This window comes from Mirounga angustirostris, unplaced genomic scaffold (genome assembly GCF_029215605.1).
Source record: "Mirounga angustirostris isolate CCGP_5_RB_7025 unplaced genomic scaffold, mMirAng1.0.hap1 SCAF_5, whole genome shotgun sequence".
NCBI classification, from domain to species: Eukaryota; Metazoa; Chordata; class Mammalia; order Carnivora; family Phocidae; genus Mirounga; species Mirounga angustirostris.
Genome location: NW_026991713.1, coordinates 123,184,057 through 123,196,670, shown reverse-complemented (window position 1 = coordinate 123,196,670; position 12,614 = coordinate 123,184,057). Strand labels below are relative to the sequence as shown.

Genomic DNA, 12,614 nt, shown 5'->3' with positions numbered 1-12,614 from the left:
AAGAATAAAACAACACTTTATTTGTAGTTATTCTCATAAGTATTACCTCAAATGAAATAAAAACTTGTATTTATTTAACCTTTACTGCAAACTTGACAAATTATTACACTTATAAGTACGTTTTTGTATCTTTTTGTTATACAAAAGCTAGCTTGAGTATGCCAATAAAATGAAAGTTAAAATTATTTTTTTAAGATTTTATTTATTTATTTGACAGGGAAAGACACAGCGAGAGAGGGAACACAAGCAGGGGAGTGGGAAAGGGAGAAGCAGGCTTCCCGCTGAGGAGGGAGCCCGATGTGGGGCTCTATCCCAGGACCCTAGGATCATGACCTGAGCCAAAGGCAGATGCTTAACGACTGAGCCACCCAGGCTCCCCGAAAGTTAAAGTTATATAACAGATACTAACTTAGCTCTAGATGCTACATTACTAAGTTATCTATTGTTGCAAGGGAAAACAAAACAAAATAAAACACTTCTCTAGCAGGGCTATTTGGAAAGCATTTAGTTCAAAGATTTGCTGGACATAAGGGTAAAATTTCCTAAAATGAAATTATCTTTTAAGTTACAAAAAACCTCGCTAATGTTATAATTAGAATAATTACATATGAGCTTCCTCTATCTCAAAGAGAGTAGGGATGAATCAGACTTCAAAATTCTATTCCAGGGTACACATATATTTAATTCTACAGCTTATTGTATTCATATATAAATTTTCTTTTTTTTTAAGATTTTATTTATTTATTTGCCAGAAAGAGAGAGAGCAAGAGAGTGTGAGAGTACAAGCAGGGGGAGCGGCAGAGGCAGAGAGAGAAGCTGACTCCCCGCTGAGCAAGGAGCCCCATGCAGGGCTCAATCCCAGCACCCTGGGCTCATGACCTGAGCTGAAGGCAGACATTTAACCTTCTGAGCCACCCAGGCATCCCTTATATCTAAATTTTCTTTTCTCAGATGGTTATTATTTCTTTCTCTGTTCTCTACCTTTTATGTTTGCTACACTACAATTTGTGTGCATTTAAGGCAGGCCTTTTTGTAATACTCCCCCTAATGAACTAGCATGTTGTGAGGATTTCCAGCCAGTTGCTGGGTCCCTGTGCTCTCCCAGGAGAGGCCTTCCCCCCAGTCTCTCTCTCCAGCCTCAAGGACTGCCCCCTCCACCATCCCCAGCCCCTCACAGAGGGAGCTGAGCTGGCCCAGAGTCCCCTTCACACCTTCTCCTGGGATCATAAATTTTATGGAAATGGAAACATTGGGAATTTTGACCTAAAATATTCTTTGTCACATGTATCCACTTAAGCATCTTTTCTTGTTTCTTTCTTTTTTTTTTTAAACAGACACTAAGCAATTTTTGATATATAATGAAGATCACAAGCGCTGCGTGGAAGCATTAAGTCCCAGTGCAGTCCAAACAGCAGTTTGCAACCAGGGCAATGAGGCGCAGAAATTCCGATGGGTGTCTGAATCCCGGATTATGAGTGTTGCTTTTAAATTATGTTTGGGGGTGCCATCAAAAACGGATTGGGTTGCTGTCACTCTATATGCCTGTGACCCAAAGAGCGAATTTCAGAAATGGGAGTGCAAAAATGACACACTTTTGGGGATCAAGGGAGAAGATTTATTTTTTAACTATGGCAATAAACAAGAAAAGAATATTATGCTCTACAAGGGTTCTGGTTTATGGAGCAGATGGAAAATCTATGGAACCACAGATGATTTATGCTCTAGAGGTTATGAAGGTAAGAAGCATGGAATGTCTTGACTTTCTGTCCAATTTTTCTCATCTTCTTAGTTGGAAGCTAATTTAAGAAAATAAGCATATTCTTGTTTAGTCTGTGCTAGAATTATTAATTGATTATGTTTGTGTTTTAAACTATTCTGTGTTCTATGAGAAAATGACAGTGAATAAGTATAGTAAAAAGTCCTGAATGATATTTTAGCTGTTTATAATTAATGGAATGACGGCTTTGTGTGTGTGTGTGTGTGCGTGTGTGTGTAACTTTTGCTAGTTTTTTTTAAACTATGGATTACAATTTTTATTTTTATTTTTTTATTTTTTAAAAAGATTTTATTTATTTTTTGACACAGAGAGATAGCGAAAGCAGGAACACAAGCAGGGGGAGTGGGAGAGGGAGAAGCAGACTTCTTGCAGAGCAGGGAGCCTGATGCGGGGCTCGATCCCAGGACCCTGGGACCATGACCTGAGCCGAAGGCAGATGCTTAATGACGGAGCCACCCAGGCACCCCTATGGATTACAATTTTTAGAAATGAATTCAGAGTGCCTAAAATGAAATCTTGGCATTCCATGATCTTTTAAGTTTCTCAGTGTTTCTCTGTCACTTTATGGGTATTAAAAGACTATAATAATCAGGGAGCGCCTGGGTGGCTTAGTCATTAAGCGTCTGCCTTCAGCTCGGATCATGATCCCAGGGTCCTGGGATCTAGCCCCGCATCGGGCTCCCTGCTAGGCAGGAAGCCTGCTTCTCCCTCTCCCACTCCCCCTGCTTGTGTTCCCTCTCTCGCTGTGTCTCTCTGTCAAATAAATAAATAAAATCTTTAAAAAAATAAAAAAAAAGAGGGGCACCTGGGTGGCTCTGTCGGTTGAGCGGCTGCCTTTGGCTCAGGTCATGATCCCAGGTTCCTGGGATCGAGCCCCGCCTAGGGCTCCCTGCTCAGTGGAGAGTCTGCTTCTCCCTCTCTCTCTGCCTACTTGTGCTCTCTCTCTATCTCTCTGTCAAATAAATAAATAAATAAAATCTTTAAAAAAAAAGACTATAATAATCAGAAGATTAGAAAAGCTAAGAAATTGGCCTGTAAATTAACATGCAACATAGTCAGCTATTTTAGAAAGTGGTTGCACCTGTGGAGCAGAAAATAATTTCATATGAAGTTGGTTCCATAAGCTCTAGAAGGTTAAATAAAACCAGAGTATTTAGTTTTCTCTTATCTTGGCCAAATTTCATTCTCTGGTGGCTGCGCAGAGACAATACAAACAAAACAGAACTTGAAGCCTTTTACAAAGCCTCCTTGTGTCAGATGATGTTATAACCACATTCCAGGTTTGGACACTTAGTCATTTGGAAGTGTTATCGAGAACAACCTCAAGGTCAGAGGAAGAGACTGCCATTTGGGATAAGAGATTACCTGTTTCCAAAATTACTATGTTACTGAGGCTACAAAGTTTGGTTGAACCTAGTTGTCATAGCTAATCAGAGCTTGGGAGTTTAGATCTTTGTGAGGCCATAATTTGTCAGCTTTCCATTTTCCTTCATTATGAAGAGGAGGAATAGTAGGCATTGAAGAGTGAGATGAAGAGTTCAGAAAGAGGCTATTTTGAGGCATTTATTGAACATAATGAAGGTTTAGAAGTTATAGGCGAGGCAGCCTAAGTAGAGTAACCTTTCAGGAGAAACTTGATGGAAAACTTTAGCAGGAAAAGAGTGAACCAAACTTGACTGAGTCAAATTCCACAGATGGGACAGTAGTCCCAATTGAGGGATTCAAAACAAGGAAGATTGGTGCTAAGACATTGGACTTCTTATTTTATTTAAAAATACATCACTGAAGTTACATAGACCCCATCCCTAATCCCCACCACCCTTTGTGTTTTCCTGCTTATTTGAGAAGAATATGCATAGGGTTTAGGATAGCGGTTCTCAAACTGTAATATGTTTAAGGATCACCAGGAAAGCTTGTTAAAAGTGAAGATACCAAAGTTCCCCTCCCACCTAGAAGCTAAATTGGGACATGGGGGAAGGGAGGAAAGTTCTAAGAATCTATTGAGTTATTTCTATGAGCACTTGGGTAGTTGGATGAAGCTGGTCCATTGACCATATTTTGCCTGCTCCCCAAGTCTCTCTCAGTACTTAAGATTTTCCTGCTTGAAGATCTAGCCCTTCAGAGTGATCTTGGAATCTACTCATTGGATTACACATTCGATCAGAAGACAATGTAGAGAGGGTCTAGGTAGAGTCTGTCTCTCTAAAGAAAACTTGAGGAAGACAACTGGCCGGGGCCAGGGATTATTTTAGAATACTACTAGAATCAGAATTGTAGACTTAGAAGCATCTGAGTGTTGTCTGAGAGTTTGGACCACAGAGGAAGAACAATTGACTGCAGTTACATGACTTGTCAGTAAAGTCGCTGGAATGGAACTTGGTTCTTTTGGCCTCATCAGGGCTTTGTTAAATAAATCGGGTTACTCCTAAAAAGGCCATTTCTGACTGAGAACTATAAATCCAGCACTGAAAATTTCTTGGCTAATTTAATGAACAGTATAACTAGCCCTGAGGTGGTCTTAATAGGTTTTCTTCATATGAAGGAACAGAAACCCCAGTGATTAAGAGTGGCATAATTATATCTAAATCCAGCATGTTCCTTATACAATATATAATTTGGGAAACCGGTTCTGTAATGTAATGGGACAAAAGCTAGAATTGCATTTTGAAGTTCCTAACAACTAGCTAATCAATGAAAAAGTAATTTTGCAGTAAATGAAAATAAGCCTAGCTTGTCAGGAGGATTGGTAAGTACAGTGAGGAAAGAGAAAGGAAAGGGTAAGGAACTTAACGTGCATTATGATTTTAATATATGTTAGGTATTGTGCTATATGTTTTACAAACTTTATATTGTCTAAATTGGATTTTGAGATGTCTTTTAGGGACTTTTTAAAGTCACAGAATCTACAAAATTTAACTAAGGAAAGAGTATTTTTATCTAGGACAAATTCTGAATATCAGCTGGTGGTAAGAGGCAAAATACTTCCCTATAGAAGGTTATTGTTTCCCCAGGGGTGTCCCTACAGAGACAGAGACACTAAACATTTTGGAGATGTGGTTAAGGGAGTGGTGTGGTTGTCAGCGGAGATATGAGCCTCTCTCATTCTTTGGCTTAAGCCAAAAACGATGATTTTTTATTTGTTTCAATTTTCTCTTCTAGGTAAACCCAGAGCTTCTCATTTTGCTCTGTCTGAATTCAGTTTTAAGAAAGACAAATATTGATTGTCAATGGTATCCAATGGCTTTGAGTGCTTCCTTTCCATGATGTGGATTAGAGGGTTATGTCCAAATTCTGACCCTTTCTCATTGTCATTGTGGAGGGACTCCAGTAGAGGCTGGCTTGACAGGAAGTGGTAGGAGGGGACTAAACTTTTGGCTACATGTTTGAGTCACACAGCGGTAATGCTATTTTTCATTCTAGAGATTCAATCATTCTGTAATTCCAAGCAAGAGGAAGAATTGCCTCTTCTCTGTTTCGGGGGAAATGCAGAAGTCAAGGCGGGTGTTAGTAGAGCTGACTACTTTTCCCTCACACGAGGAAAGAGGAAAATCTGTCCTAAAAGAGCAGAAATAAGGTGGCACTAGAGTTGTTCCTAACAGAGACTGCTGTGTATACTCAGCAAAAGACGGGGGTAGAGAGAGAAAGGAAAGAGAAAAGAATTCCCCATGTGGGGACCTCAAATGTGGTCAGAAGAGTAAGACTCCATTCTTTCGGCATCCTTCTTATTTAATGGAAAGCCACCGACCAGAAGATTGACTGACATTCTAAGTGCGATCAATATGTCTCTTCTAGACATGTACACGCTGCTGGGCAATGCCAATGGGGCAACGTGCACCTTTCCATTCAAGTTTGAAAACAAGTGGTATGCAGATTGTACAAGTGCTGGGCGATCAGATGGATGGCTCTGGTGTGGGACCACAGCAGACTATGACGCGGACAAGCTATTTGGATATTGTCCCTTGAAATGTAAGTAGTGTGATCACCGAGAAGGGTTTGCTACATTTAGTACAGCACCGTGGCGATAATACCGTGTGTTTATTGAGGCCGTTTTCCCCCTCAAAGTTATTTCCCATTTATTAACTTGTCACACTCCACCACAACCCTGTGCAGATGTCATTGTCCCCACTTTGCAACGGAGAAGGTGATCCATATTGGCTGAAGACCAGACACAGATCTGACGCTCAGCCCTGGGCTGCATCACATGACCCCTTTATTTCCACCAACTGTTTCTTACCTTCAGCTTTTACTGCTAAGACTGTAGGGCAAATTATACTGCATATGATACAATATATACTGAATACCCACCCCGGGGATTTACCTTTATTAAACCATAGGTCCATAGATCAAAAATAAAACTTAAACAATGCCATAGACATGTGGTTTGATATAACAAAAGAGATGGGAGGAGCTCCTGACTTTTTGCTAAAGTAATGAAAAGGGTTCCTTTCTCTGAGAGTGATAGTAATGAATAGTAATGATAGTGAATTTAATTTAAGAATGGTATCATTTAATTTAACATAGCTCTGAATCAAATGGAAGTGGATTATTTTTATGCTTGAAGGGATTTTTAAAATGAAAACATATTATTGCAGTAATAACAAAATAAGTGGCTTTTCATGATACTGATGGGAAGCAGCCAGAACAGAAGAATTCTCCTGTGTTCTTTCCACACTCAAGAATCTGTAAAGAGGGACACCTGGGTGGCTCAGTCGGTTAAGCATCTGCCTTCATTCGGCTCAGGTCATGATCCCAGGGTCCTGGGATCGAGCCAACGTTGGGCTCCCTGCTCAGCGGTGAGCCTGCTGCGCCCTCTGCCTCTCCCCCTGCTCATGCTCTTACTTCCTCATTCTCTCTCTCAAATAAATAAAATCTTAAAAAAAAAAAAATCTGTAGAGAAACAGTATAGCAGGTTTGGGTGCGGTGGAGGGGCGGGTGGAGGAGGGCATCAGCCTTGGGAGGCAGGCTGGGACTGAAGAAGGAGGCAAGGGAGGGGTCCTTTCACTTTCCCTGTTACCCCACATTCTCAGTCTGTGGCCAGCTATGCCCTTCCCTTTCTACCCCCTAAATTTCTTGCTCCCTGACCACTTGCCCTTCAGACTATGGATCACAGCAGCTCCCGTTTTGTGCTATTACTCAGAACTCTTTCTCTTGCTGACCTACAGAGGGGTGGGTGCGGGGGGAGAATCTGGGTGCAGATGAAGTCTGGGATGGTTGCAAGGCCACCTGAATTGCAATAGCGTTGCTTACAACTGAATTTTGGTGACCACACATCCACACACAATCACATTATTCCAAGCATTATTGTGAAATAATTCACAAAAATATTTTAGTGTCTTGAGTTAAATCCCAAAGTCTAAGAATCATACTTATTTCTCTCTTTTGATTTATAATCCCACTTAAAATAAATTTGATTATTCAGCTCCATATATTATTGTAATTCTGTTCTGTGTGCTGTTCCTATGTTCTGGGTGAATATCTACAAAAACAGGCTTCCCATTCATGGCGACATTGCTCTCCTGTTCTTGGGTGAAATAATTATATTTGCCTCTCTTATAACAACTCTTAAAGGTCTGTTTCCTGTGAAAGGTTTATAGAGGTCTGACCACTATATTAGATGTCTTTTTGTCAGAATCAAGCTATTTTTTTCCCTTAAGATGAAGCAATACTTGTTTTCCAATGATTGAGGAGTGTCTTTCACCTTTACTTAGTAGGAATTGTATTTTCTAAATCTGTTATTATGGAGTCTCTTGGGGGTGTGGATTTTGTGGGTCTAACTATAGCATCTTGCACTTAAGTGGTATTGATGAAGGAGCTGTCGGATATATGTGTGATTTAATCAATCATTAAATGGAAGACAAATGGCTAGTCACTAATCACACACACAAAAAAACCCACAAAAAAAATCTCACAACCTTGGGATCCTGAGTATTCTCTTAAATAAACTTTTAGTCTTATTACTTCTAATTTATGTCTTCAAAGCCTATATACTATATATAGTGTGTATATATATGTATATAAATTTAAATATATATAGTTTAGCTATATATATACATAGTTAAATGTAAAAGTAAAATAACTAGGGGGAATAAAAAGTTGTTTGATTTCAACGTGCATTAAAAATTTAAAGCACATTTTATACATTTCATGCCTTTCTTAAAGGGCTTTGTGATTTCCCAATCTACTTCATTTTCCTTGCTTTGTGTTCCTTTCAAAAGAACACTATTTTATATTAGCCTTAAACTAGCAGGCTTAATACAGGAAGATGAGCTACCAGTTATTGACCTAGTGACATTTTAATAATTTCACTCTTCATTGTCCTTTGCATTGTTTATTGTAATGTTTTCCTTCTGTTTTGACATTTATTTTGAAGTATCATGAGAACAGGAAAAGGAAAAGACCCTTTCTCTCAATTCTCCATAGCTTGCAACTTTAGCTTTCCACATTAGTTATGCTGGTTTACTGCAGGAATTTGAACAATCCAGGGAGGTGTAGAGTTAGCAAACCTATACATTCATTGAGAAATCGATTTTAATTCCTTGATCTAAAGTGCAAAATATACTTTCTTTAAATGAAGAGAAGAGTCAAATAGCATTTCCTTCTTTGGTCATGTATATCCCTCTCCTCCATTCCTGGGCAAAAAAATAACCCTCCCCCCTTTTTTGTGTGTGTCTGTGTCTCACATTTTCTACCATATTAGACCTCCAAATTTCTAAAAATATGTATTTAAAACATGTCCATCTTCAAATAGCCCTCAAATCAGTCTCATTTGAGTGATCTCACTTAAGGTGGAGAATAATCCTTTTGGATATGGAACTAGTAAGATCTCAGATCACGATCATTTAAATTGAACATTATACCATTTCAAATTTATTTTTATGTAAATATATAGCAATTTTATAATGAAAACATCTTAGAAATTTCTATGTTGTTGCCTGAATGGAATTTTGATTTATTTTTCTTCCTCTTTGATGTGCCATGGAACCACAAGTTTCATATCATAGTATGTGGTGTGTGATGAAAAAGGTCACATACAAAGATTCATGCCATAGGTTATATGCTTACGGGAAACTGGCCAACTTCTTGGCAAGTTGAACACTTATCAGAAAATCTGAGAAGTTACATGATTCCTTCTTTTCTTCACAAGTAAGTGAAGAAATTATTGCTCCCTAGGATTTGTAGGTAGAATTTTATATTGTTAAAAAGAGAAAAGGGACATTTTTATAACACGAAGCACACAGAAATACTTGATTTGTTGACTCATTTCCCAAACACCTTATAGGGAACACACTATAAATAATATTTATCCGTCAATACTATTGGCCTTTCATAAGGTATAACTAAGTTTATAGAGTGTATTGGGAATCATAAAATAGCAAAGGCAAAAATAAGCTCAAAGAATTATTTTTTACTCTGAAGGAAGAAAAACTAACAATCAGCTTCTTCGATTGCCTAGGGCCACACAGATTTAATACATCCTAGAGGTGGGAAAATGAGGCTTAAGAACTAAGGACAAAGCAGTAGTGAGTGATGGTGCCTGGATGTAGGTCCAGGTTAGCCTGGTTGGTGGTAGAGTCCACGACTTTGCCTTCTAACGCCCATGCCTTTGGTCTAAAAAGACCCAACTAGAATGTGCAGGCAAAATATCCACTTATTGAGAGAAGATTTATACATTCTCTTTACCCTATATTTTTTTCTAGATTAAGGAATTTGGGCTGACATCCCTATTCTTAGTATTTGCATTTGCCTCACTTCCCAACTCAATTGATCCCAAACATCCCAACACAAAAGTAGGGAGACAATGCCTCTCTTTCCTTTCTTAGGCATGTGAAAAGAATGAGATGCCAGTCAATCTTTTGAAAACTCCCCCTCTTCATCAGAAGAGCGAAGAAAATCTCATAGGCACTTCAAAAATAAGTAAAAGAAAACAAATACACTTCAGGCAGAAATGCTACTAGAACCGTTTAAGAAATATTTTTCCCTGAAAGTCTCTTCTATGCCTAATGTAGCCAATCGCATTTGACTTCTTTTATAGTCGAGGGCAGTGAAAGCTTATGGAATAAAGACCCGCTGACTGGCATTTCCTACCAGATAAACTCCAAATCTGCTTTAACTTGGCACCAGGCGAGGAGAAGCTGCCAGCAACAGAGTGCTGAACTCTTGAGTATCACAGAGATTCACGAGCAAACGTACCTGACAGGTAATGACGGGAAAAGAAAAGAAAGTTGTAAGTAAGATTGTGATGATTTTATTTCTGTTTAGTTTAGCTTAGAAGCAGATGGCACATGTGATTATAGACATCAGGATAGAGTCAGTCCTGAACAGATGTTACAAAGGGTGGGGGGGTGGGGTGGGAATGTGCCCCTGCAATGGCAAATAGGTTTTGTCTCAGGAGCCAGCTTTTTCCATCAGTTGTAACAGTCTCCAGAAGGATTCTGAGACTTGATCTGGGCTCAGAGTAGAAAATGTCACAATCCGTAGGTGATGTTCTTGGACACGGCAAGGGGACCATGACAGTCAGGTATTACAGGTCTAACCTGAAGCCAAAGTTTTTGCATCAGCATCACAGAAGTCAAAAAGGAGAAAAGGAAGTAAAAGCTCTTACCACGAGCAGGGGCGAGTCAAGAGCAGCTCAGAAACCACGTCCTTTTGGCTTCCTGTCTCTCAAACTCGCAGGCTGTACAGGATTTCAGGACTAATTGGTATTCTTTCCATGACGTGTTTGCTTTTTAAGCATTTGTTCTCGTAGGCTTGTGAAGATGGAAAGAACGAATGTTTGCTTGAGATGAAAGTATTTGTTGTAGCTTCTGAGATCCACACTTGGGAAACAGAGAGATTAGGAGCAGAAATGAGCAGGGAGAAAAAGCATCCTCAGGCCCCTGTTCCAGAATTCCCTTCCTCCAGTTCACCCTAACACTGCTACCAGATTAATAGAGCTCTGATCCTATGACTTACCATGTTCAAAAACCCTTAGTGGCTTATTTCCTATCAAATAATTAAGAAAACACCTTTGGGCGCCTGGGTGGCTCAGTTGGTTAAGCGACTGCCTTCGGCTCAGGTCATGATCCTGGAGTCCCGGGATCGAGTCCCGCATCGGGCTCCCTGCTCGGCAGGGAGTCTGCTTCTCCCTTTGACCCTCCTCCCTCTCATGCTCTCTGTCTCTCATTCTCTCTCTCGCAAATAAATAAAAAATCTTAAAAAAATTAAAAAAAAAAAAAAAAGAAAGCACCTTTGCCTGGCATTCAGAGGCTGTTGTCTGTTCCCTGAATGCTATTCCCCTTCATGCATTTTGCAGTCTTAACAGAAGAGTTTTGGCTTTCTCATCTTTATCTAATACTTTCTCCCATGCCATTCCTTGTACCTGGAATTCCCAAAATTTCATACAGCTGAAGTGCAATCTTAACCATTTCTATCTGCATTTCTCTTATTTGTTTACTTTTATAATAGCTACATACATTTATGTCCCACTTCCCCTACAAGACTAGAAATGCATTCATTTGTTATTTTTTGTTCATTCATTCATTCATTCATTCATTCATTCAACATGGTGGCTGGTATATGTGTGTGAGGTATTATGCTAGGTCCTAGGGACACAATGGTGACCAAAGCCGTCCTGTCCTGTCTATAAGGAGCTTAAAGTCCAGTGGGGAAAACAGACATACACAAGAAAACAAACAGATAAATACAAATTTTAGTAAGTACCATGAACAAAGGAAATGGAAGGCTGTGTGGCAAATGGATTATAGGGGCAAATGGCTGAAAATCGGGAATGTCTTACGAGTATTTATGCTCCCCAACCCCCAAAGAGATTCACGTGGAACCTTCCAAGGAAGAGAGTCTCAACGAATGTTTGCTGACTGACAAATGATGGTGGAGCCCAATGAAAAGAATTATTTAGAAATTCAGCCTCATGTGTGGACAGGTGGTCAGTTTATGGCAAGAAGACAGTGCCGTGGTTCTTCAATGTGAAGGTGCTTATTAATCACTGGGGAGCTTTGTTAAAATGAAGATGCATGGGCACAAACTCGAGAGATGCTGGATCAGTAGAGGTGACATGGGGCCCAGGAAGCTGCATATTGTCCACCTTCCAGGTGCTTCTGGGGCAAGTGGTTGAGGGAGCACCATGTTAGCACCTGCAGCATCAGCGCTGCCTACACATTCCAATCGACTAGACCCCAGGCAGCAGAGTGCAGGAGTAAAGGGAGTCAACCCTGGAGCCACACTGCCTGGGTCTCAGCTCTTTGATGCTGGGAAGCATCTGAGCCTCAGTGACTTCGTCTGTTAAAGGGGAGAGTGTGTGAACCAATACGATGGATAGAGCGTGTCCCCGCCTTGGCCTCTTTTTCTCTTTTTGGGTGACACTCTTTATTAACCAGTCCATGTTTCTCCTGTAAGTTATTATTATTTTTAATTGAATTTGCAGATGTTTATTGCAATGTCTTTTTGGAGAAAAGAAGTAACACACATTTATTCAGCACAACCTTGTGAAATGCATTTTTCTATTCTTCCTCCCTCCCTGAGGACCAAAGCACGAACTGCTCCACTGTAATGAAATCTTTCTTGCAATAGTTGGGTGCCAAGTTTAACATTTATTAATGGTCTCCTTTCAGTAGAGGCAGCAGTTGACCATTTTCTTTCCATTATTGTTACTGAGACTGACAGGAGAAAAGCAATCTGACCTCACTGTGTATTCATAAACTCAGAGAAGGAATTATGCCTCAAGTCTGCTCAATTATTCTGTTTTGTGTTGGTCTGGGGGGGCCTTCCTAGTATTGGGGCATAGTATCAGAGTGATTAATATTTATAACCATGTCTAAAAATAAGGACAGAAAGCATGGAA

At 39.8% G+C, this 12,614-nt stretch overlaps 1 protein-coding gene across 4 annotated transcripts in view; it reads left to right on the top strand.

Moving 5' to 3' along the window:
* Window positions 1-12,614, top strand: part of MRC1 (mannose receptor C-type 1) — a 117,736-nt gene that overhangs the window by 10,856 nt on the left and 94,266 nt on the right. For 2 of the 4 annotated variants that reach the window (XM_064591998.1, XM_064591997.1), the window contains exons 2-4: window positions 1,335-1,736; window positions 5,570-5,743; window positions 9,810-9,974. In XM_064591998.1, the coding sequence (XP_064448068.1) occupies window positions 1,335-1,736; window positions 5,570-5,743; window positions 9,810-9,974 (741 nt within the window). Of the gene's footprint in view, window positions 1-1,334; window positions 1,737-5,569; window positions 5,744-9,809; window positions 9,975-11,580; window positions 11,746-12,614 lie in introns of those variants that run through there. The other 2 variants (XM_064591999.1, XM_064592000.1) reach the window with 2 other exon arrangements.